Source organism: Bufo bufo, chromosome 5 (assembly GCF_905171765.1).
Source record: "Bufo bufo chromosome 5, aBufBuf1.1, whole genome shotgun sequence".
Classification (NCBI taxonomy): Eukaryota; Metazoa; Chordata; class Amphibia; order Anura; family Bufonidae; genus Bufo; species Bufo bufo.
This window is the reverse complement of record NC_053393.1, coordinates 519,783,126-519,810,143: the sequence shown is the minus strand read 5'-3', so window position 1 is coordinate 519,810,143 and position 27,018 is coordinate 519,783,126. Positions and strand designations below refer to the sequence as shown.

The following is a 27,018-nucleotide window of genomic DNA, read 5'->3' as shown; positions in this document are numbered from 1 at the left end:
TACCGGTACGCCATGTTTGCCGAGTCCTTAAGGACCCAGGGCGTACCGGTACGTCCTAACTTTAAAACGCGATTTCGGCGCGGCGGGGGTTAATCGGAACAGGATGTCCGCTGAAATCATTCAGCGGGCATCCTGTCACTACGCCGGGGGGGTCATGTGACCCCCCCTGCATCGGCGATCGCCGCAAACTGCAGGTCAATTCATGCGGCTGTAGGAGGGACCCGATGACATGGAAGGCATCGCGCTGCCTTCCGGTGATGAGCCTGTGAGATGCAGCCCCCTGGATCTCACAGGCCGGAAGCTGTATGAGTAATACACACAGTATTACTCATACAGCCAATGCATTCCAATACAGAAGTATTGGAATGCATTGTAAAGGGGATTAGACCCCCAAAAGTTCAAGTCCCAAAGTGGGACAAAAAATAAAGTGAAATAAAAAAGTTGAAAAAATAAAGTTTTCCCCCCAAAAAATTAAAAGTTTCAAGTAAAATAAACAAAAACGTCATTTTCCCCAAATAAAGTTTAAGAAAATTGGTAAAAAATAGGGGGGGGGGGGGAAAGTACACATATTCGGTATCGCCGTGTCTGTATCAACCGGCTCTATAAAAATATCACATGACCGAACCCCTCAGATGAACACCGTAAAAAAATAAAAATAAAAACTGTGCTAAATAAACCATTTTTTGTCACCTTACATCACAAAAAGTGTAATAGCAAGCAATCAAAAAGTCATATGCACCCCAAAATAGTGCCAATAAAACCGTCATCTCATCCCGCAAAAATCATACCCTACCCAAGGTAATCGCCCAAAAACTGAAAAAATTATGGCTCTCAGACTATGGAGACACTAAAACATTATTTTTTTTGCTTCAAAAATGAAATCATTGTGTAAAACTTACATAAATAAAAAGAAAGTATACATATTAGGTATCGCCGCGTCCGTGACAACCTGCCTGGTCTATAAAAATATCACATGACCTAACCTGTCAGACGAATGTTGTAAATAACAAAAAATAAAAACGGTGCCAAAACAGCTATTTCTTGTTACCTAGTTTCTACTCTAGGGGTGCATCAGGGGGGCTTCAAATGGGACATGGTGTAAAAAAAAACAGTCCAGCAAAACCTGCCTTCCAAAAACTGTATGGCATTCCTTTCCTTCTGCGACCTGCCGTGTGCCCGTACAGCGGTTTACGACCACATATGGGGTGTTTCTGTAAACTACAGAATCATGGTCATAAATACTGAGTTTTGTTTGGCTGTTAACCCTTGCTTTGTAACTGGAAAAAAATTATTAAAATGGAAAATCTGCCCAAAAAGTTAAATTTTTAAATTGTATCTCTATTTTCCATTAATTCTTGTGGAAAACCTAAAGGGTTAACAACGTTTATAAAATCAGTTTTGAATACCTTGAGGTAGGGGTGGGCGATATGGCCTAAAATCTATATTGCGATATCATTTTAAGCATGTGCGATATGCGATATATATTGCGATATATTGTTTTCTATATTTGGGGGGGGCGTGTTTAAACTTTTTTTTACTTTTTATTTAATAACTATTAGTCTCCTTAAGGGCTAGAACGTAGAACCCTTGTCCTATTCACCCTAATAGAGCTCTATTAGGGTGAATAGGACTTTACACTCTCCCTGCTGCCCTGTGCTTTGTGCACACAGCAGCAGGGAGCTGATCCCCCTCCCCTAAATGGTGCCATCCCCAGATCCCCCCCCTCCCCTAAACGGTGCCATCCACAGATCCCCCCCCTCCCCTAAACGGTGCCATCCACAGATCCCCCCCCTCCCCTAAACGGTGCCATCCACAGATCCCCCCCCTCTCCCCCCTAAACGGTGCCATCCACAGATCCCCCCCCTCTCCCCCCTAAACGGTGCCATCCACAGATCCCCCCCCTCCCCTAAACGGTGCCATCCACAGATCCCCCCCCTCCCCTAAACGGTGCCATCCACAGAGACCCCCCCCTCCCCTAAACGGTGCCATCCACAGATCCCCCCCCCCCCCTAAACGGTGCCATCCACAGATCCCACAAATCAAATTGGCTTCTCAGGAGATATATATGTTAAAGGCATCTCATTCAGTAGTACTGCCTATATATGCCTTTAACATATATATCTCCTGAGAAGCCAATTTGATTCTAAAGGGTTAATTTAATTCATCCTGTAATCTAAACTCTGTGTCATCTGTCCCTTCTCTTATCTCTCTGCTCCTTATCACTGCTGCAACAAGAGCCGACAGCCTCAGTATAACCTGTTCTACAGTCTGACAGCCTCAGTGTGACCTGTTCTACAGTCTAACAGCCTCAGTGTAACCTGTTCTAGACTCTGACAGCCTCAGTGTGACCTGTTCTACAGTCTGACTCACAGCCTCAGTGTGACCTGTTCTACAGTCTGACTCACAGCCTCAGTGTGACCTGTTCTACAGTCTGACAGCCTCAGTGTGACCTGTTCTACAGTCTGACTCACAGCCTCAGTGTGACCTGTTCTACAGTCTGACAGCCTCAGTGTAACCTGTTCTACAGTCTGACAGCCTCAGTGTAACCTGTTCTACAGTCTGACTCACAGCCTCAGTGTAACCTGTTCTAGACTCTGACAGCCTCAGTGTGACCTGTTCTACAGTCTGACTCACAGCCTCAGTGTGACCTGTTCTACAGTCTGACTCACAGCCTCAGTGTGACCTGTTCTACAGTCTGACAGCCTCAGTGTGACCTGTTCTACAGTCTGACTCACAGCCTCAGTGTGACCTGTTCTACAGTCTGACAGCCTCAGTGTAACCTGTTCTACAGTCTGACAGCCTCAGTGTAACCTGTTCTACAGTCTGACTCACAGCCTCAGTGTGACCTGTTCTACAGTCTGACAGCCTCAGTGTAACCTGTTCTACAGTCTGACAGCCTCAGTGTAACCTGTTCTACAGTCTGACAGCCTCAGTGTAACCTGTTCTACAGTCTGACAGCCTCAGTGTGACCTGTTCTACAGTCTGACAGCCTCAGTGTGACCTGTTCTACAGTCTGACAGCCTCAGTGTGACCTGTTCTACAGTCTGACAGCCTCAGTGTGACCTGTTCTACAGTCTGACAGCCTCAGTGTGACCTGTTCTACAGTCCGACAGCCTCAGTGTAACCTGTTCTACAGTCTGACAGCCTCAGTGTGACCTGTTCTACAGTCTGACAGCCTCAGTGTAACCTGTTCTACAGTCCGACAGCCTCAGTGTGACCTGTTCTACAGTCTGACAGCCTCAGTGTGACCTGTTCTACAGTCCGACAGCCTCAGTGTAACCTGTTCTACAGTCCGACAGCCTCAGTGTGACCTGTTCTACAGTCTGACAGCCTCAGTGTGACCTGTTCTACAGTCTGACAGCCTCAGTGTGACCTGTTCTACAGTCCGACAGCCTCAGTGTAACCTGTTCTACAGTCTGACAGCCTCAGTGTGACCTGTTCTACAGTCTGACAGCCTCAGTGTAACCTGTTCTACAGTCCGACAGCCTCAGTGTGACCTGTTCTACAGTCTGACAGCCTCAGTGTAACCTGTTCTACAGTCTGACAGCCTCAGTGTAATGTAACCTGTTCTACAGTCTGACAGCCTCAGTGTAACCTGTTCTACAGTCTGACAGCCTCAGTGTAACCTGTTCTACAGTCTGACAGCCTCAGTGTAACCTGTTCTACAGTCTGACAGCCTCAGTGTGACCTGTTCTACAGTCTGACTCACAGCCTCAGTGTAACCTGTTCTACAGTCTGACTCACGGCTCTTTTAACTCAATGAATGGAATGAGTCACTAACGGAGTCGGATCTTTAGATTCTTGTGACTCATTCGATTCCTTTAGACTCCCTGACCCTGCACTACTCAGAGGACTCGAGTCAGAGCTGCTAGTGTGCTGTGCTGGCCTCGCCCCCTCAGCTCTGGTCGGTGATTGGTTGGTGGGCGGGGAGGGGTGGGGCTGGCAGAAGCAGCTCTTCCACTCTAGGATCATATTACTGACTCCTCCCCAGTCCCTCCCTCAGGCTCCTGCTGCCAGCGTGAGGTGAGCTGAGCGTCTCTGTCTGCAGTGTCTGTGTGCTGGGACTGAGCTGAGCCGATTCAAACGGATCGGATCAATCAAGTGAATCGACTCCTCCGGTTCACTGAACTGAATCGATTCAAATGAACGATTCGTTCATGAACCGGACATCACTAGTTACCGGAGCTAAGACCTAGTAAGGTATACAGTAAAGAGATCACCAATTAATAAAGTTAAAGTTACTGATTAGTTTTTAAATGTTCTACTGTCAGCGGCGTGGCCCTGTATATTCTAACCCCCAGGCAAGCGTCCCTGTCACCATGGGAACGCCTGGGGGTTAGAATATACCATCGGATTTGAGTTTTCATGCGCTCACTGAGATCGTGAAAACTCAATGATTTACTGTCAGTCCCTCCCCTCCTCCTCTTGTCATTGGTGGTCAGCGGCAGCCCGCACAGTGGGGAGGGAGGGACTCTCTCCTTCTCCACTGTGCCGGCTCAGGATCATATCGCGGTCCGGCGATATAGGCGATATGCTCAAAATCCATATCGTGGCACAAATTTATATCGCATATCGCCTATATCGTCTATATCGCCCACCCCTACCTTGAGGGGTGTAGTTTCTTAGATGGGGTCACTTTTTTGGAGTTTCTACTCTAGGGGAGCATCAGGGGGGCTTCAAATGGGACATGGTGTAAAAAAAAACAGTCCAGCAAAACCTGCCTTCCAAAAACCGTATGGCATTCCTTTCCTTCTGCGCCCTGCCGTGTGCCCGTACAGCAGTTTACGACCACATATGGGGTGTTTCTGTAAACTACAGAATCAGGGACATAAATGTTGAGTTTGGTTTGGCTGTTAACCCTTGCTTTGTAACTGTAAAAAAATTATTAAAATGGAAAATCTGCCAAAAAAGTGAAATTTTGAAATTGTATCTCTATTTTCCATTAATTATTGTGGAACACCTAAAGGGTTAACGACGTTTGTAAAATCAGTTTTGAATACCTTGAGGGGTGTAGTTTATAGAATGGGGTCATTTTTGGGTGGTTTATATTATGTAAGCCTCGCAAAGTGACTTCAGACCTGAACTGGTCCCTAAAAATTGGGTTTTTGAAAATTTCTGAAAAATTTCAAGATTTGCTACTAAACTTCTAAGCCTTGTAGAATCCCCAAAAGATAAAATATCATTCCCAAAATGATCCAAACAAGTAGACATATGGGGAGTGTAAAGTAATAACTATTTTTGGAGGTTTTACTATGTATTATAGAAGTAGAGAAATTGAAACTTGGAAATTTGCAATTGTTTTCCAGTTTTTGGTAAATTTGGTATTTTTTTATAAATAAATTTTTTTTTACTTCATTTTACCAGTGTCATGAAGTACAATATGTGACGAAAAAACAATCTCAGAATGGCCTGGATAAGTCAAAGCGTTTTAAAGTTATCAGCACTGGTCAGATTTGCAAAAAATGGCCAAGTCCTTAGGCCTAGTTCACACGAACGTTTTTTTTGCGAGTGTACGGGCCGTTTTTTTTGTGTTCCGTATACGGTCCGTATACGGAACCATTAATTTCAATGGTTCCGCATTAAAAACAAAATGTGTTCCGTATTTCCGTTTTTCCGTTCAGTTGAAAGATAGAACATGTCCTATATTTGGCTGCAAATCACGTTCCGTGATTTGCAGCCTGAAAACCCCTTTAAAAATATTCATATGGACACAAGCGGAGGAGCCAGAACTGTCACTGATATCTGGAGATGGAGGCACTTCTGATAATTCAAGTATTTTAGTAAGTAGTATCTGGGGTATTTTTTAAACACAGTATTTTCCTAGCAGGACAACCCCTTTAACAAAGATGCCTCCTTAAAGGGGCTCATTCAAGAACAAGCACCCACAAACGAAAAAATGACAAGCTGTGTAATCTGATCAGCCCGTGTCCACATCACACTTTCTATTACCTTTGGCATATATGTCAGAATGCCTCCAACATGTCAGCCTTGCATTGGCATACTGTTTTGTTTTTTTTGTTTAGTTTTTTTGTTCTTTTATGGACAACTGCGTACAGATGGCTGCGGTCATTTTTTATATTTTTTTTACATGTGTTTTGGGGCGATATGTTCCCCATCTAGGTCAGGCACGTTACCCTGAAGTATAGGCGGAGTGTAGAAAAAAAAAGTCAATATGAACAGTCTGGCCATACAAGACGATGATGTCACGTGACCGCAGCAGCCAATCTCTGGTCATTTTGGTGAAAAAACGACCTTATTCATATACCGAGCTTCTAATGATAAAAGTAACCTTTATAAAAACTCCTGATTATGCCTCATGCACACGACGCAGATCCAAAATAAATAAATAAAGAGGATCCCGGCTCTGAGCATGCCGCCTCTTTTCCAGCGCCTAGAGAAAAGTCCTATTCTTGTTCAAAAAAAAAAAGACTGGGCATTGAGATAAATGGGTTCGCATCCTATCCGCAAAAAATGCAGACCGAAACTGCGGCCATGTGCATGAGCCCTAAGTCGAAAGAAAATGTGTAAATGGAATGGTTTCAACGGTGGGACGCTGGACTTCTTCGTGATGTGTTACATTTTGGGCCGTTTGCTCGTTTAGACTTTTGCAGATCACTTTATTCTCGACAACTCAAATCAATCACTTTGGGCTCGCCAGAGAAAACTATTGGGTACCTAAGTTTCCAGGACCTCTGGGGTCCCATCAGTCAGAACTCCACCAATCTCCATGATCTGATATTTATTGCTCATCTTGTGGACAGGTGATAACTATTTTTCATGCTGTAACCCCTCTAAGACGTTCTCCTGGCTCAGACGCAGAGTCCCTGGAGCAACATGTCCTTGGCCACCAAGTTACCCCCACAACCAAACGGATCCTGAGTCCTGGGTAAAAGTAAAAGCAGGGCGAGCACAAGACCATAGGAGAAAGAGCTAATCAAGGCATATCACTATGTAAGTATCACTATGTTCCTATTAAGCCCTGCCTGAGGGCTTAATAGGAACGTTACAGTGAGAGGCCTGTGAGTCTCCACAAAGCCGTTGGCTGCCGTAGTAAGCCGAAGGCTCCCATCATTTTGTCGTTCCCTCATCAGAGAGCACGATAGCGATTGACCAATGCATCTGGGGGCTTAAAGGGGTTGTTTCATCATGGACAATGGGGGCATATCGCTAGGATATGCCCCCATTGTCTTATAGTTGCGGGTCCCACCGCTGGGAATAACCTCCGCCATCAGAGTGCAGTCATTTGTCCCCCGCCAAGATTAAAGGCTATGTCCACTTTTGGGGAATTTTTTTTTTTTAGGATTGCATTGTACTCATTTTGAGCTAAAATACTTTTTTTTAAATTGGTGTTTATTAGGCCTCATGCACACGACCGTTTTTCGGGTCCACATCCGAGCCGCAGACCCATTCAAAAGATGCGGCCCCAACATGTCCTTGGCCACCAAGTTACCCCCACAACCAAATGGATCCTGAGTCCTGGGTAAAAGTAAAAGCAGGGCGAGCACAAGACCATAGGAGAAAGAGCTAATTAAGGCAGAAGTATATCATAACTTAGGCCCCCCACCCCCAAGGATCCTCTGTAAGCAGGAAAGCACTGCTCCCCCACACACACCAAAGAAAAATAATTATATTAAATCATGTCTCATCAGTACATGGGTAAATCTAAAGAGGGATTTTTCAATCTTTTATATATATTTTTCCTTTCAAAAACATAATTAAAATTACACAATGCATAGAAAGCTCCTACACAGAATGTATGACAAAAACCTCGCCCACGCAGAGAATCGCTGAAAGCCGGCAGATTGAGGAGTCATTAGAAGCAGACATGGCATGTATGAAAGGTGAAAAAAACATCGTTCTGTAGCGGCAGTAATGACCGAGGGTCCGGGCTTCTCGGGGACCCACACCTTGAATGGTCGGGGGCATTGCTGACATCACATCTAACCTCTGAACCCGATTCTGTCCCCTTGGATTTATTACACTCCCATGTCTACCCTTTCTTCCTTCAGTTACTACCCTCCTTATTCCAACTCCCCCCCCCCCCCCCCCCCGACCATTAATCTATCCTGTTCTTCGCAGCGTGCGAGCAGAAGCATCACAAAACTGATGAAAATGTCACCAGAAAATATTGTGAAATGTCAGCACTTATGTGAGGGCGATTTATCAAATAATTGCAGAGATGACTAAGCAAGGCATGGAGGCGGCCTGCGGCAGCAGATATCGTGGGATGGGAAATTACATTGGTTGTAGATTAATTGGATGGTTCCTCAGCCCCGTTCCTCCTGGACACACACTGCCACCCCATAGAGATGCTCTGAGGACTTCATCATGGAGGACTACATAATAAGACGTTCCTATTCTGGCGGCGTCCTGTGTATCAAGTGCTGTCATAGGAACGGAAAAACAAAAGAGACAGACGGATGCGTCATATGATGGACATCAGGGGCACCTGACACACCCCATTGTTGGTTATATTGGGGTCTCTTGGGTTGGGTAGCACGATAGCACGATAGCGATTGACCAATGCATCTGGGGGCTTAAAGGGGTTGTTTCATCATGGACAATGGGGGCATATCGCTAGGATATGCCCCCATTGTCTTATAGTTGCGGGTCCCACCGCTGGGAATAACCTCCACCATCAGAGTGCAGTCATTTGTCCCCCGCCAAGATTAAAGGCTATGTACACTTTTGGGGAATTTTTTTTTTTTTGGATTGCATTGTACTCATTTTGAGCTAAAATACTTTTTTTTAAATTGGTGTTTATTAGGCCTCATGCACACGACCGTTTTTTCGGGTCCGCATCCGAGCCGCAGGTTTTTGCGGCTCGGATGCAGACCCATTAACTTCAATGGGGCCGCAAAAGATGCAGCATTTATTTTTTTCACATCTTTTTCCGTCTGCGCATGCGCACATCGGAAGGATGGATCCGGCATTCCGTTATTTTGAATGCACTAATACATTCCTATGGAAAAAAATGCCGGCAAGTGTTCAGTTTTTTGGGCCGGAGATAAAACCGTAGCATGCTGCGGTTTTATCTTCGTCCTGATCAGTCAAAAAGACTAAACTGAAGACATCCTGATGCATCCTGAATGGATTTCTCTCCATTCAGAATGCATTGCGATAAAGCTGATCAGTTTTTTTCCGGTATTGAGCCCCAAGGACGGAACTCAATGCTGGAAAAGAAAAACGTTAGTGTGAAAGTACCCTTAACCCGTTGTGGCAGAACACCTCAATATTTTTAATAAAGACCAATTAAAATAATGATTTTTAGCCCAAAATGTGTAAAATGCAATCTTAAAAAAAAATTGCCTCCAAAGGTGTACATAGCCTTTAACTTCTTCAGGACACATGGCGTACCGGTACGGCATGTTGTCCTGGTACTTAAGGACACATGACGTAATGGTACGTCATGTGTATTTCCGATCACCGCCACCCGGCGGGCGGTGATCGGAACCCGATGCCTGCTCAAATCATTAAGCAGGCACCTTGGCTAAATGCGCGGGGGGGTCCCGTGACCCCCCCGTGTCGGCGATCGCCGCAAACCGCAGGTCAATTCAGACCTGCGGTTTGCGGCTTTTACCTGCGGTTGCGGCGGTGCCATCGGGTCCCCATGCGGCTGTAGGGGGGACCCGATGGCATGGAAGGCAGCGCGATGCCTTCCTGAGGCATCGCCACTGCCTTCCTGTGACGTGCCTGTGAGATCCAGCCCCCTGGATCTCACAGGCCGGAAGCTGCATGAGTAATACTCACTGTATTACTCATACAGCCAATGCATTCCAATACAGAAGTATTGGAATGCATTGTAAAGGATTAGACCCCCAAAAGTTAAAGTCCCAAAGTGGGACAAAAAAAAAAGTTGAAAAAATAAAGTTTTCCCCCCCAAAAATTAAAAGTTTCAAGTAAAAATAAACAAAAACGTCATTTTCCCCAAATAAAGTAAAAAAAAATTGGTAAAAAATAGAGAAAAAAAAAGTATTCATATTAGGTATTGCCGCGTCCGTATCGACCGCCTCTATAAACATATCACATAACCTAACCCCTCAGATGAACACCGTAAAAAATAAAAACTGTGCTAAATAAACCATTTTTTTGTCACCTTACATCACAAAAAGTACAACAGCAAGCGATCAAAAAGGTGTTTGCCCACCAAAATAGTACCAATTTAACCGTCACCTCATCCCGCAAAAAATGAGCCCCTACCTGAGACAATCGCCCAAAAAATAAAAAAAAATATGGCTCAGAATATGGAGACACTAAAACATAATTTTTTTTTTTCAAAAATGATATTATTGTGTAAAACTTACATAAATAAATAAAAAGTATACATATTAGGTATCGCCGCGTCCGTATCGACCGGCTCTATAAAAATATCACATGACCTAACCCCTCAGATGAACACCGTAAAAAATAAAAACGGTGCTAAATAAACCATTTTTTGTCACCTTACATCACAAAAAGTGTAATAGCAAGCGATCAAAAAGTCATATGCACCCAAAAATAGTTCCAATCAAACCGTCATCTCATCCCGCAAAAATCATACCCTACCCAAGGTAATCGCCTAAAAACTGAAAAAATTATGTCTCTCAGACTATGGAAACACTAAAACATGATTTTTTTTTTGTTTAAAAAAAGAAATCATTGTGTAAAACTTACATAAATAAAAAAAAAGTATACATATTAGGTATCGCCGCGTCCGTGACAACCTTCTCTATAAAAATACCACATGATCTAACCTGTCAGATGAAGGTTGTAAATAACAGAAAATAAAAACGGTGCCAAAACAGCTATTTCTTGTTACCTTGCCTCACAAAAAGTGTAATATAGAGCAAGCAAAAATCATATGTACCCTAAACTAGTACCAACAAAACTTCCACCCTATCCCATAGTTTCTAAAATCGGGTCACTTTCTTGGAGTTTCTACTCTAGGGGTGCATCAGGGGGGCTTCAAATGGGACCAGTCCAGCAAAATCTGCCTTCCAAAAACCACATATGGGGTGTTTCTGTAAACTACAGAATCAGGGCCATAAATATTGAGTTTTGTTTGGCTGTTAACCCTTGCTTTGTTACTGGAAAAAATGGATTAAAATGGAAAATTTTCCCAAAAATTTAAATTCTGAAATTTCATCTCCATTTGCCAATAACTCTTGTGGAACACCTAAAGGGTTAACGACGTTTGTAAAATCAGTTTTAAATACCTTGAGGGGTGTAGTTTCTTAGATGGGGTCACTTTTATGGAGTTTCTACTCTAGGGGTGCCTCAGGGGGGCTTCAAATGGGATATGGTGTCAAAAAAACCAGTCCAGCAAAATCTGCCTTCCAAAAACTGTATGGCATTCCTTTCCTTCTTCGCCCTGCCGTGTGCCCGTACAGCAGTTTACGACCACATATGAGGTGTTTCTGTAAACGACAGAATCCGGGCCATAAATATTGAGTTTTGTTTGGCTGTTAACTCTTGCTTTGTTACTGGAAAAAATTGATTAAAATGGAAAATTTGCCCAAAAATTTAAATTCTGAAATTTCATCTCCATTTGCCAATAACTCTTGTGGAACACCTAAAGGGTTAACGACGTTTGTAAAATCAGTTTTGAATACCTTGAGGGTGTAATTTCTTAGATAGGGTCACTTTTATGGAGTTTCTACTCTAGGGGTGCATCAGGGGGGCTTCAAATGGGACATGGTGTCAAAAAAAACAGTCCAGCAAAACCTGCCTTCCAAAAACCGTAAGACATTCCTTTTTTTCTGCGCCCTGCCGTGTGCCCGTACAGCAGTTTACGGCCACATATAGGGGGTTTCTGTAAACTACAGAATCGGAGCCATAAATATTGAGTTTGGTTTGGCTGTTAACCCTTGCTTTGTAACTAGAAAAAAATTATTAAAATGGAAAATCTGCCAAGAAAGTGACATTTTGAAATTGTATCTCTATTTTCCATTAACTCTTGTGGAACACCTAAAGGGTTAACAAAGTTTGTAAAATCAGTTTTGAATACCTTTAGGGGTGTAGTTTTTAGAATGGGGTCATTTTTGGGTGGTTTCTATTATTTAAGCCTCGCAAAGTGACTTCAGACCTGAACTGGTCCCTAAAAATTGGGTTTTTGAAAATTTCTGAAAAATTTCAAGATTTGCTTCTAAACTTCTAAGCCTTGTAACATTCCCAAAAAATAAAATATCATTCCCAAAATGATCCAAACATGTAGACATATGGGGAATGTAAAGTAATAACTATTTTTGGAGGTATTACTATGTATTATAGAGAAATTGAAACTTGGAAATTTGCAATTTTTTCAAAATTTTTGGTAAATTTTGTATTTTTTTATAAATAAAAATTATTATTTTTTAACTTCATTTTACCAGTGCCATGAAGTACAATATAAGACGAAAAAACAATCTCAGAATGGCCTGGATAAGTCAAAGCGTTTTAAAGTTATCACCACTTAAAGAGACACTGGTCAGATTTGCAAAAAATGGCCTGGTCCTTAAGGTGAAATAAAAAAAGGTGTCCTAAAGGGGTTAAAGAGTAATTCTCGACAGGACATTTGTGGCATATCCCCAGGATCCAACATGGCACTCCACCTGCTCTCAGAGGAGACTTGGGACACCCCCACCTATAGGCATGGCTGACGGTCATCTAATATATATGGGCACCATTAGTTCTTTGGATCAATGGAGGACGAGGTCTGCTTTCTCACAGATATCTTCTTATTGTCGTTTGAAGCTGACATTTCAGAAAGCATTTTCCTGTGGACGTAAACTGCCAAAAACACACACACCGTGATCAAACGAGCAATACCATGGAAACAACCGGATCTAGTAAATGATGTGCTCTAATGGAGATTTCAAGCTGGGGCCGCCTAATAAATATTCTCTAAATTAGACAATCCTAGAGGGGCATATGAGGCGACATAATAGATAGGCACCTCCTGAGTAGGGCTGTGGAGGACCACCGGGCCTTCATGGGTGGGACAAGCTCCTAGGGGGAGAGCCTGTTACCTATTGTCCTCATGTAAAACTTCTCAAATCACACTGTAGGTCACAAGCACAGTTCACAAATGGTCCCTTTTATCGCCTTATCTGCTGCTCTGATGGTCCAAAAACGAACTTTGAAGCCACATGCAGGTGAGCTTGCAAAGTGCCCAATGGTGTTGTCTATTGTGCAAGTCCCTGTCTGGCTAGTATCCTCCTAACATCACTGTCCTCTGCTACAGAAATCCCACGCAGAGGACGGTGACTGCAGGAGGATACTAGGCCAGCTTACGCTCAGACAAGGTAGGAGTTATAATGGAGTAACATCTAGGGGCCCGGGCACTTGCAGAAGAACACCCCTGGACACTTGTGAGCTCTTTTGGATATGCCTTCAAAGTTCGGTTTTGGACCATGAGAGTTGCAGACTAGGATATTCTTATGCCCCCACACTGCATTCATTCTCAGTCCCAGTACATGGGCAGACTGGCCATAGACCTCACAGGGAAATTTTAATGTGGGCCGCTGCCCTGGGGTCTGTCCATGCCCTCCTCATGGCCAGGAGCATCAGGTTGGTGCCGCAGGATCCCTCCTTAACTCAACTGTATCACCATCCTCACTATGGTGATAGAGCAGTATTTTGTGCCGCACTGTGCTCAGGCCTGAGTTACCCAACATGCATGTTATTTCTAGTGTGCGTGTAACATCCATATATGTAAAGTATACATGGTGTGTATACCGCACAGATACTGTCAGGTTTCTTGTAGGAAGAACAGTTGTTGTTATTTTTAATCTATAAATTACATCCACTCCTAGCACTCACCCCCCCCCCTCCACCCTTGACACCCTAGACTGCTACCTGTGCTGCCTTCCCCTTTATTTTCGGTAACTGAAATCTCTGAGCTGTGCCAAATGGGTTTCATCTGTCTTATACTGAGCCATTTCATCCATAAATGTAGTGATGGTCTGTGACCACAGATGTGGACATTCGGGGGAATATCGCTAGGATATGACCCCAATGTCTGATAGATGCGGGGCCCTTCTGGGACCCGCACCTACCCTTACAACAGAGCCCGCAAAGTGACTGAGGGTGCACCGCGCAAGCATAGACGCCCGCCGCTCATTTATTGGGAGTGCTGAAAATAGCCTATTTCCGTAAGCCCCAGATAAGTGAATAGAGTGGTGGATGGGCTTGCGTGTTGCGCCCTCCATCAATTTGCGGGCTCCGTTATAAGGATAGGTTCGGGTCCCAGAGGTATCCTAGCGATATGCCCCCAATGTCCAAGATGAGACAACCCCTTTAAATTCCCTCCCCCTTGTGGGCAGAGCTTAGTTCTCATGTCAGGGTATAGGGAGGGGTAATTAACATACAGCTGACACACATAATTTCTGATGTGGAAAACTAAAACTTTTCACCAGCCGCTTGTTGCAAAGGTAGAAAATATGGAATGTAAAAAATCAACATGAATTATATAGGAAATACTGTAAGAATTTGTTTTTTCGTTCTGTATTTTTTGATGCACCCCACTGTGTAGGTGCGTTGTAAAACAGGTGCTGCGGTCTATATATTAATGGGGTTGTCCCATCCTTATGTCCTGCTAGGACATATGAAAGTCAGAGAGGAGGGTTTGCTCAGGACCCCCCACTGTGAGCAAGAGTGTCTCCTGCCCTGGAGGACTCAACATGACCTCATGGTTGTCCAATGGGTGTCGTGTTACTGTAGGAGAATTTTGGATCCACTGGGAGCTGCCCTCAGTGAGGATATCTGATCATCAGAGTTTCCAGCAGCTGGACTGCAGCTATTGGCTTATTTAGGGGGTTGTCCAGTTTAGAAAACCCAGTTTCATAGTAGAGGGGGTCTCCGCTTTTCAGGTTTTTAATCTCTTGGGAATGGAGTTACAAAGAGTGTCTCATGCTCTGGAGGACCTGTCCTGTCCTGCATTACACAGACAAGCCATTGATTTGAATGGGCACTGTGTAATACTTCATTTCTCCTGTGGTGGCGCTGCAGGGAAAGTCAATGCCAGGTTTCCTTACAGGTTAAAGTTGAGGTCAGTATATTGTCTGGGGACATTTCTAACAATTAGGGATTGTCCAAAGTGGAGAATCTCTTTTTGTTTAAAATGTAACATATAAGTCTCCATGGTAACAGACTACAATGCATTCTGATCTTGTAGTCATACTCCCATCTGCTTCCTACTTCTTGTAAACACGTATTCAGTAGGTTATAAATGCAAGCTTCTGTAACTCCGGCCACGTAAAACAGGTATTCCATGAATGGCCGAGATCGGAATACCCCTTTAATTAAAAAAATATATATTATTCTAACATATTCTGCATTTCCATAGACCCTAAATATTACTGTGCCCTTAGGAGTGGTTATTCTGCTTTCCATGCACCCTAAATAGTCATGAATGGAGCTTCTATTAGGCATTCCTGGTTATAATGTCACCCATTTTTTCCATTCAGGATCTGGGGAAAGTGGAGTGACACTTTCTGTTGGCTTTTTTATGGCTGTCATTGGTGGTTGTCAACCAGCCATACATGCGTGGTCTCCATCAGGCCACACATGTATGTTCGTTCCATTGAAATCAGTCATAGAGAGTGAGGATCAGTGGGGTTCCCAGAAGTCGACCCCCAGCAATCTGCTTTTATAGGTATATTCCCTTAATTCTAGAGACTCGTTACTGCAGTGGGGGCCGGGAAACAATCCCATGTGTCGGGGGATCTGCTTGTTCATTCGGTGCACACCTAGGAAACCAAGTGTTACTGGTTGGCCTCTGGGATGTCCACCTGACGTAATAATCCAGCCATCCTTCATCTCCATCCCCCTGTGAGCGTCCATCGTGCCTCCATTCGTTGTTTGGCCTCTTTATTGATAGAAAATGAAGGAGTTCCCTGTCTGTATCTTCACAGGACTGTACTAAAGAATAATGACTTAAGATCGAGACAGGAGCTAACCACTCACCTCACCAATCAGTGGCCTTCCCCAGGAGCTCTGGATGTTAAAGCTGTGGCCCTGGAGACATTGCTCTACCAAAAGCACAATGAACATTGGGATGAGTAAGTGTAACATGTCATTGTTGTCAAAGCCATTCCAGCAGGAGCGCCCATCGATATACCCAACGCGCCATGTGGAGCGATCGATGGCCACCTATTCCAACAGCACTTGACATTATGAAGACTCAACTATGAGGTCCTCAACTGTGGCTTTCATGTATCTAAGTGACTTTATCAGGAGTCCCTGACTGTTCACATCACACCTTCTTTTGGAGGTATAGATGGGGGGAATCCCAACATATACCTCCAATGGAAGGCTGTGATGTGTCCCACTATATTTATCTCATATACAGACCGCTCCCATTCTCAAAATCTCTGCCCTATTGTTACCTGTATCCCACAGCCTCCCAGGGCAGGTCATCAGGAGAGAGCCTTCCCCTCAGGGCATCTTCAGTGGCACAACTGCCCATATATGGTAGCTGTGTCCATGGTAGCTGCCCATATATGGTAACTGTGTCCATTTATAGTAGCTGCCCATATATGGTAACTGTCCATTTATAGTAGCTGCCCATATATGGTAACTGTCCATTTATAGTAGCTGCCCATATATGGTAACTGTCCATTTATAGTAGCGGGCCATATATGGTAACTGTCAATTTATAGTAGCGGCCCATATATGGTAACTGTCAATTTATAGTAGCGGGCCATATATGGTAACTGTCCATTTATAGTAGCGGGCCATATATGGTAACTGTCCATTTATAGTAGCTGCCCATATATGGTAACTGTCCATTTATAGTAGCGGGCCATATATGGTAACTGTCCATTTATAGTCGCGGCCCATATATGGTAACTGTCCATTTATAGTAGCGGCCCATATATGGTAACTGTCCATTTATAGTAGCTGCCCATATATGGTAACTGTCCATTTATAGTAGCTGCCCATATATGGTAACTGTCCATTTATAGTAGCGGGCCATATATGGTAACTGTCCATTTATAGTAGCGGCCCATATATGGTAACTGTCCATTTATAGTAGCGGGCCATATATGGTAACTGTCCATTTATAGTAGCGGGCCATATATGGTAACTGTCCATTTATAGTAGCTGCCCATATATGGTAACTGTCCATTTATAGTAGCGGGCCATATATGGTAACTGTCCATTTATAGTCGCGGCCCATATATGGTAACTGTCCATTTATAGTAGCGGCCCATATATGGTAACTGTCCATTTATAGTAGCGGGCCATATATGGTAACTGTCCATTTATAGTAGCGGCCCATATATGGTAACTGTCCATTTATAGTAGCGGCCCATATATGGTAACTGTCCATTTATAGTAGCGGGCCATATATGGTAACTGTCCATTTATAGTAGCGGGCCATATATGGTAACTGTCCATTTATAGTAGCTGCCCATATATGGTAACTGTCCATTTATAGTAGCGGGCCATATATGGTAACTGTCCATTTATAGTCGCGGCCCATATATTGTAACTGTCCATTTATAGTAGCGGGCCATATATGGTAACTGTCCATTTATAGTAGCGGGCCATATATGGTAACTGTCCATTTATAGTAGCGGGCCATATATGGTAACTGTCCATTTATAGTAGCGGGCCATATATGGTAACTGTCCATTTATAGTAGCTGTTTATATATGGTAACTGTCCATTTATAGTAGCTGTTTATATATGGTAACTGCCCATTTATAGTAGCTGTTTATATATGGTAACTGTCCATTTATAGTAGCGGGCCATATATGGTAACTGTCCATTTATAGTAGCTGTTTATATATGGTAACTGTCCATTTATAGTAGCTGTTTATATATGGTAACTGCCCATTTATAGTAGCTGTTTATATATGGTAACTGTCCATTTATAGTAGCGGGCCATATATGGTAACTGTCCATTTATAGTAGCTGCCCATATATGGTAACTGTCCATTTATAGTAGCGGGCCATATATGGTAACTGTCCATTTATAGTAGCGGGCCATATATGGTAACTGTCCATTTATAGTAGCGGGCCATATATGGTAACTGTCCATTTATAGTAGCTGTTTATATATGGTAACTGTCCATTTATAGTAGCGGGCCATATATGGTAACTGTCCATTTATAGTAGCGGCCCATATATGGTAACTGTCCATTTATAGTAGCGGCCCATATACGGTAACTGTCCATTTATAGTAGCTGCCCATATATGGTAACTGTCCATTTATAGTAGCTGTTTATATATGGTAACTGCCCATTTATAGTAGCTGCCCATATATGGTAACTGTCCATTTATAGTAGCTGCCTATATATGGTAACTGTCCATTTATAGTAGCTGCCTATATACGGTGAGGAACAGAAGTATTTGAAAACCCTGTGATTTTAAGTTCTCCCACTTAGAAATCATGGAGGGGTCTGAAATTCACATTGTAGGTGCATTCCCACTCTGAGAGACAGAATAAAAAAATAAAAAAAACAGGAAATCACATTGTATGATTTTTTAAGAATTTATTTGTCTTGCACTGCCGAACATAAGTATTTGAACACCTGAGAAACAGCAAGAATTCTGGCTCTCAAAGACCTGTTACTGCGCCTTTGAAAAGTCCACCTCTACTCCACTTATTAATCTAACTTAGTAGCACCTGTCTGAGCTCATTAAAGACCCCTGTCCACCCCACAGTCAGTCAGACGCCAACTACTACCAAATACTTCTGTTCCTCACTGTATGTCAACTGTCCATTTACGGCTGGTTATATCACTGGAGCTTCCCCTCCTTCAGCTGCCCCTTCTTCCCCCAGTACAGAGTGCCAGGAGGAGGCAGGTAGAGAGTAACACAGTGCTTGCAGTGATGCCAACCCAGTTTAGCCAGGCACCTGGTGTCACCCCATTGCAATCGAACATATGACTGTGGTTACCAGCCTAGACCTTCTAGGGGACTCCAGTGACTTTCCTGGGCAGGGGAAGCCCCAATAATAAGTGGCTATGGTGCTTTTGTTGATTATATAAGCACAGCGCCACACATACTGTTGTGGGTGTGCTTGGTACTGCAGCAGAGTCCCATTCTTTTCTTGAAACAGTCTAGTGCTTTTCTTCATAGGTGTTGGAAGACACCCCCCCCCCCTTCCCCCCCCCCAAAAAAAATCTGCTACATGTTTTGGCTACACAAAAAAAATACACTTTATTTTTTGGGGAGAAAATGCTTTGATTTACTGATATCCTGGGTAACTTTGTAATCACATGCATGACATATCATGTAGTGAACCTGACTTACATTCTACACTATGTTACATACTGTATATTATTATTATACTCCAGAGCTGTACTCACTATTCTGCTGTTGTAAACAGGCAGCAAGTTGAGCTTATAGCGGGAGGAGTTCATTTTTATCCACACTTTCTGGTGTAAAAAGCTATTTCAGAATGCAAATCACCAAATGAAGACATTCAACAAGCAGGTAATGCTTGTAGATTTCAGCTCTGAAGGCTACAGAATTGTGACTGCAGCTCAGGATCAGTACAAGATAAATAGTAATACAATGTACTGTGTTCAGAGGTTACACAACTCTAATGCAGATCCTTTGTATACATAGATTGTTCAAAGTTTTTTTAAAGTCAGACATAGCTTTTAAAGTGCAGCTGTCAGCAGGATCAACCCATTTAAACCAGGCATACTGCCTGGTAGGATTGATTGATTTCTCTGTCCACCTCACTAAGGTGGTCGCACATGCTCAGTTCCAGCAGGACATGCCTCCTTAGCTGCCATCTTGAAGCAATGGGAGCAATGAATGGGGAGATCTCGGTGAGGTACAGAGCTGGTTCTAGCTTTGTTAGGGGCAAGTTTCTAACAAATCTAGAACCAGCCCTGTACCTCACATGGATCCAGAGATCTCCCCATTCATTGCTCTACCAGATTTATATCAAGCTGGCAGATTAAGGAGTGTGTCCTTTCTCCGGGGTGTGTCCTTTCTGCTGCTGCTCTCTCCCTGTCACAGCTTAGGAGGCAGTTAAAGGATAGAATGGAGCAGAAAAAGAACAACCAGCAGGTGGCGCTGTACAGATCCATTTTATTGAATAACTCAGTGGCTATGCTACATTTTTTATTACATCCAAGTAGAAAAGTATTGGGATCCAGGGGCTGGTTTGAAAACTGCAGAATATTTTTGATGGGACATCCCCTTTAAGTGATGTATCTGTTGTGTTGTAACGACATATCTGATAAGTGTTACAACTGAGAAACACCTTTACTCAGTATCTAAGAGTCTGAGACAATTTCAGGGGGCGCAGGATGACGGGCGCTCAATGCGCAATTGCTGCTTTTCTGCCGGTTTCAAAACTCTAAATAATCCGCGAACCGTCGCTGTCAGGATTGAGATGTTTTCAGAGATGAACATGAAGGATGTGATTTTCCTGAACATCATAATGGCTGAAATGACATGTGCTACTTCGGGGAGAGAGGGAGAAAATTCTTAAATTAGTGGTTATTAAAGAGCTCCGCTGCCCACACAGTGACAGCTTGTTCTCCACTTGTCAGCGCGGCTGCCGGATTGTCAGCCTACGGCACTTTTATCTCTTAAAGGGAAATCACGTATACCTTCCTATCGTTTATGCTGGAGTGTATAGTATTACACTGACGAGCAAAAGTGTAACAATGTTTAGAACTTTGGACTTCCAGGCTCCATATCTCACCATCTACTACAGCTTTGACCGTGAGACTCCCATCATTTTATAGACTATCATCTTGGCTATCTCATACATAAATTGGACTTGCAACTATTTAGCATATGATTAGTTCTGCAGATTCTTGTCATGTGACTGCATTGTAACTGTTTTGCTCCTGGTGGAGGAAAAATCATTTTCTTCTTGTATACTAGAAATTACAGTCTGTTCTCACATTCCCTAATAGCTCAGTGTATTATTAGGTTGATTCCCAAGCGAAGGGTGACTGGCTTGAATCCAGGCGCAGCCATGAAGAAGATTGCCCAAGAAAAGAGAAACAGCATCATCCAGCTCATTGATAGCGGTATCTCAGCCGAGAAAATTGCCAACCTGCATCATGTGAGCGCCATGACAGTTGGAAGAATATGAAATGAAGTCCGCCCATCCATTCCAAAGCCAAGAGGTGGACGTCCAGGCAAAATATCGGAGTCAACAAGTCGGCTCATCGCAAGGTCCATCAGTTCTGGCGTAACAAACACGGCAGTGGAGGCGGCTCGTAAGCGTCGTAATAGTGAGATCACAGACGTCCATGCAAGCACCATGCAATGTGCATTACACAAGTCTTGAATGGTGGCCTGAAAAAAAGTGAAGAAGCCTCGACTTCATTACAGTCGGCTTGAGTTTGGAAAAAAGTACAAACAGTGGACAGTAGAAGATTAGAAATGAGTGATTTGGAGCGATGGGAAGAAAGTCAATAGACTGGGCTCTGATGGGTGCAAATGGGTCTGACGGATCGAGAAATTGAAGAAACTGTTCGGTGGTGGAAGCCTGAAGATACGGGGTTTCACAGCCAAAGGTGTTGGATACTTGACCTGGATCGATGGTGGTCTCAATGCTGAGCTATATGTGAGTATCTTACAAGACAAGTTACTTCATACAGTTGAGGGTATGAAAAGGACAACATAGCGTTCCAGCAGGACAGTGACCCGATGTATGCATCGAGATTGGTGAAGAAACGGTTCAATGACAATGAAGTAGAGGTGGTGGATTGGCCCCACAGTCCCCAGACCTCAAACCAATGGACCTGAAGCTGTATTCGTACTCAAGTGAGTCAACCAGTGTGCACCAACATTGGGAACGTGTAGAAGAGACCTGGGAACAGATTTCGGTCGAGACATGCTTGAATCTGATGGGGAGCATGCCCAGAAGGATTCAGGCAGTGCTGTAGGCCAAAGGTGGATTTACTAAATAATAAAATTTTGAATTTTAGGAGCAAAACAGTAAAAATGCAGTTACATGACAAGAATCTGCAGAACTAATCATTTGCTGAATAGTTGCAAGTCCAATTGATGTATGAGATAGCCAAGATGACTGTCTATAAAATGATGGGCGTCTCACGGTCAAAGCTGTAGTAGATGGTGAGATATGGAGCCTGGAAGTCAAAAGTTCAAAACATTCTTACGCTTTTGCTGGTCAGTGTATGTGGAGACACTCCTCCATCAACTTCCTGTCTTGGCCACTCCATCAGCCTGCCTTAAAGGGGTTTGTCTTCTTTGGGCACCTCCTTTTATTAAACTCTGTGTGGGCATGTTGAGGTAATTTCCTAATTAAGAGTTCATCTCTGAAGTCATCCACCCTGACTCTGAGCTCTCGATCACTGATCGCAGGGGCTCCCAGCAGTGAGACCTCCATGACCGTTTTGACTCAGTCTGCACTTTTAGTCAGATCAACCCTTTTTAAGGAGTTTTCCAATTAAACAGCTCTAAGTCCTAATACGTCCATAATCCTTATCATCCCAAATACGTTCATGATTATTATAATCTGTAATACCTCCATAAAGTGAATAATTCCTAATATGACCATAATCCTGATAATATTTAAAAAAGGACCCGTCCGCTCTCATGACACGTCTGTTTTAGTAACTACTTGCATTCCCCGTGTAATAACAAATATGGAACATCTAATCTTATGACTCTATGTTGTGCTGTTCCTTTATTATTCCTGCTAGAAGTTATGGATGAATTGCCAGCAGCCTGCAATAAAGGTCTTTGTGGATGTTACCAGTTTGGGGGGCTGCAAGCACTGATCGGATAGTGTCAGACTCTGCAGGGACACCCCCCCAACTGGTAACGCCCAGATGGAACTTTATTGCAGACTGCTGGCGATTCCTTCATACATTTTTAAAAGGAATAATAGAGAAATGGCAGATCATACAGTTCTATGAATAAACCCTCCAGAATTTTTATTACAAGGGGAATGCAAGTTACTAAAACAGACCAGTCAGGAGAGGGGACGGGTCCTCTTTATTAGGGCTCCTGCACACGGTCCGCAATACACAGGCACCAACCGCGGGCCAGCCGCATGCGGACCGCGATCCGATTCACTTGAATGGGGTCCGCAATCCTTCCATTCTGCAAAAAGATAGAGCAAGTTCTATCTTTTTGCGGCGCGGAGGCGCGGAAAGGAACCCACGGAAGCACTCCGTAGTGCTTCGGTAGGGTTCCGTGCTTCCGTTTCGCATCTCCGGATTTGCGGACCCATTCAAGTCAATGGGTCCGCATCCGTGATGCGGAATGCACACGGAATGGTGCCCGTGTATTGCGGATCCGCATGAGGCCTTACAGCCATAACCTGTATAACTCCGAATACTTCCATAATTATTCTCATCTCTAATACCTCCATCTGGAACACTGATGACATATCTCTAGGATATCCTATCAGTGTCGGATAGGTGTGGGTCCCACTCATGCAACCCGCTCCTATCTCCCGAAGTGAAATAAAAGCAGCCACGCATTCACGTTCACCCTCCGTTCACCGCTAAGTGCCAGCTCCGCTATTTCCAGCAGTCCCAAAGTGGAGAACGGATCAGTGGCTGCGTTTGCATGGTACGCTCTCCATTCACCACTATGGGACTTCTGAAAACGCCAGTGTAGAATACGTCAGCGCTATATAAGGGAGGGAAATAAATAATTCCTAATACATCCATAATAATAATAATAATAATTACTATTAATTCCTAACGTTGCCATAATCCCAATAATTACTAATACATCCAAAGTCTTTATAATCCCTATTACGACCGTATATCCTAATACAGGTAGAATTATAATAATCCCTAATACCGCCACAATCCTAATCATTCCCAAGTGTAAGGGCTCATGCACACAAACGTGTTTCCATTCAATTTTTTTACAGGTCCGTATATGGACCCATTCATTTCAATGGGGCTTAACAAAAAAAAGGAAATGACTCTGTGTGCATTGCGTGTCCGCATGTCCGTTCCACAGAAAAAAAATAGAACATGTCCTATTCTTGTCCGTTTTGCAGACAAGGAATGGCACTGTTACAATAGATCCGCAAAAAAAAAAACGGATGCAACACAGACGTCACACGGTTGTCATCTGTTTTTTTTTGTTTTTTGCGGATCCGTGTTTTGCGAACCGCAAAATGCATATGGTCGTGTGCATGAGCCCTAACAATGTAATAATGCCCTTTTATTTTGGCTAAAACCATTTCCAGATCCACCTTCATCAGACTGTAATTTATCCCCCCCCCCCAGTTTAGGGTTTGTACGGAGACTGTAATGTACCGCGGGTAATCCGCCGCTCTTTGCAGGAATTGAGCGTCTGTTTATTGTCAGACTGCAAGGTGTTAACAGAGGAATGTCGCACCATCCGCACAGAACAGACTGAACATTGCCATTTCCATATGAATAGACCTAAGCAGCGGTAAAAGAAGCCGACGTGACTCCTCGGGTCCGACCGTTCTCTTTAGAATAGGATTTCTACGGGGGGCGCATTAAGTGACTGCCTGCTCTGCAGCGCACTTTAATCACACTCACATTCGGAATTGCTTTAGACAGAGATTTGGGGATTTACTGCGAGATTAATGATGGAAGCTTCAGAGTCGACGATGGTAGAGATGAGGGCATCGTGCCCTCTGTGGTCCAAGCAGATGGAGGTCACTGCTGGAGTCATTATAATGGTCACTCCCAGTATCAGAAAGCCCTCCTTAGGCAGGGGTAGCGTTATATTAGATGTAGTGCCGCCAGAAGTGCTATGTGTAGCCTGCACGTTCCCTTTCCCAGTTGATTTCTGTCTTTGTTTGCCTGCTTGCTGAGTGGGCAGGCTCTTTCTGTTGTGCTGGGTGCCCCAAGCTGTTTTACTTAAAGGGGTTATCCAGCCAAAAATATTTTGCAGTTTTCAAACCAGCACCTGGATCTGAATACTTTTATAATTGCATCTAATAAAAACTTTTGCATAGCCAGTGAGTTATTCAATAAAATGTATCTGTAAAGCGCCACCTGCTGTTTGTTTTTTCCTTATTCCTTTGTCCTGCCCACTGAGAAGGCCGCACATGCTCAGTTTCATCCTTCAACTGCCTCCTGAGTTGTGATAGGGAGAGCATGGACACGCCCCCTGTGCTGCAGCAGAAAAGACACTCCCCTTGAGCTATCAGCTTGATATGAATCTAGCAGAGCAATGAATGGTGAGATCTCTGGATCCATGTGAGGTGCAGGGCTGGTTCTAGCTTTGTTAGAAAGAGATTGCCCTGTTCTATATGGATGTCTGATTTTCATTAGTCATTAGATAACCCCTTTAAATAGGTTTTCCTGCTATCATGTATGTAGGATATGACATAATTTGTTGATTAGTGGGTGTTTCACTGTGGGGATTCCTCCGATCCTCAGATTTTAGTGTGCAGGTCCTTCAGTATTATTCCCTGCACAGCAGCGCTCCTGACCACCCTGTATGCACCGAAGTGCATCATTTGCTTGGATGGAGCTGTCTTGCACAAAAGGTGGTCATGAGGGTCAGAAAAAAAATAGAAGGGGCTTCCGTTTCTTTATGCTCACGAGTGGGCCTCATAACATGGAGTAAAACTTAGGCTTTCATCCTGGCCTTGCCATTTATGCAGACACAGAAGAGCGTTGCTAAGGCTCAAAATGGGTCACTTTAGAGCTATTTTTATAATAGAAATGTACGATTTCAGTAATTAAAGTATATTACAAAAATGGTCAGTATCACTGCCTCTCCACATTACACAAATAAAAAAAAGAATGATGGTTACACTTTAAGGGGACACTTTTGTCAGATAGAGGAATTTTTTTTTAAACTCAATAATTTTTTGGACTGTTTCTCTTTTTCATTTTGTCAGTACTGTACCACAAAAAAATTACATAAAATATTGTCTTTCTGTAGCAGTCAGCACAAACGATAAGACCTTCTGTATAGATTGTCAGTCTACTGCTGGTGTGAGAGGAAGATGGTATCTGCGGAGTGATCCTCATGATAATAGTAGGTGTAGAATTGGGACAACACTGTGACCACTCTGTTGTTCTCTTGATAATCCTAAGTAAAGATGTCCACAGAAGAGCATCGAGTTGATTAGTGTAATGTGTGATGCTGTAACTGAGTCACTACAGGAGGGCTCTCACTGGCCGCAGTAATGGTCTGACTGAGAGAGTTAGACGAGACTGTCTGCTGTGCTAAAAGTCCAAACTCAGAGGAAGTTAAAGAGCCAGGACAGGAAGTATAATACATGGAGTGACGACTGCAAAAAATGATATCCAGAAAACCAGTCACCTGTTTACTATAAAAAAAAAAACTGTGGTGGGGTTCATACTTGGTCCTCGCAGCTAGATTCTGGCTGCATCACTCCATGACCGCCTCTGCAGGTCCAGGGCCGCGAGGAATTAACATCCTTTTGACGGGCGTCACTTAACCGCTGCAGCCAGTCACAGTATTATTTGGGAACTATATAGCGGTATTATATGAGGGAGTTTTTATTATTTGTATGGTGCATATTTTTTATTGTAATGATCAATAGTAATAGCAACAAATTGGGGAGGAACATGACATATGTGCAGTGGTTAAGGGGCCTGCCGCCCACTAGAAGTAGCTTCTTACCGTCTATTAGACTGGATTTAAAGGGGTTGTCTGAGAATTTGATATTGAATGCCTACCCTCAGGATAGATCATCAGTATCAGATCAGCTGTTTGAGGAGACCACGGTGCTCCGATGAGGGTTGCAGCCTTTTTCTGGGCCAGTGACATCATGTTCATCGGTCACGTGGCCTAGGGGCAGCTCAGTCCCATTCACATAGATCGGGGTGAGCTGCAACACCAAGCACAACGCTATCCGATGGACGGAGCCTCACAGCCTCCTCAAACAGGTAATCTGGGGGTCCCAGATGTCAGGTTCCCGCCGATCTGATATTGATTAAGGAAGAGAGTTGAACGGCACACCTCTGACATGAAGACGGTGCTCAGTGGTAAATTGGATACATATAAATCTGGGGGGGGGGGGAACCACGCCATTCCAAGTTCCGTTATATGGACTTCTTATTTATTTTATTTTGTTTTCAATCCATCCGGATAAGGTTATATTTTAGCCACTGGCCAACGTTT

At 43.6% G+C, this 27,018-nt stretch overlaps 1 protein-coding gene across 2 annotated transcripts in view; it reads left to right on the top strand.

Annotated features, from left to right (window-relative positions):
• RUNDC3B (RUN domain containing 3B) overlaps positions 1–27,018 on the top strand; it is a 158,953-nt gene that overhangs the window by 115,466 nt on the left and 16,469 nt on the right. The window contains exon 9 of one of the 2 annotated variants that reach the window (XM_040434539.1): positions 15,873–16,019. The exons of the other annotated variant lie outside the window; for it this stretch is intronic. Coding sequence (XP_040290473.1) covers positions 15,873–16,019 — 147 coding nt within the window. The remainder of the gene's footprint in view (positions 1–15,872; positions 16,020–27,018) is intronic. 2 annotated transcript variants of the gene reach the window in all.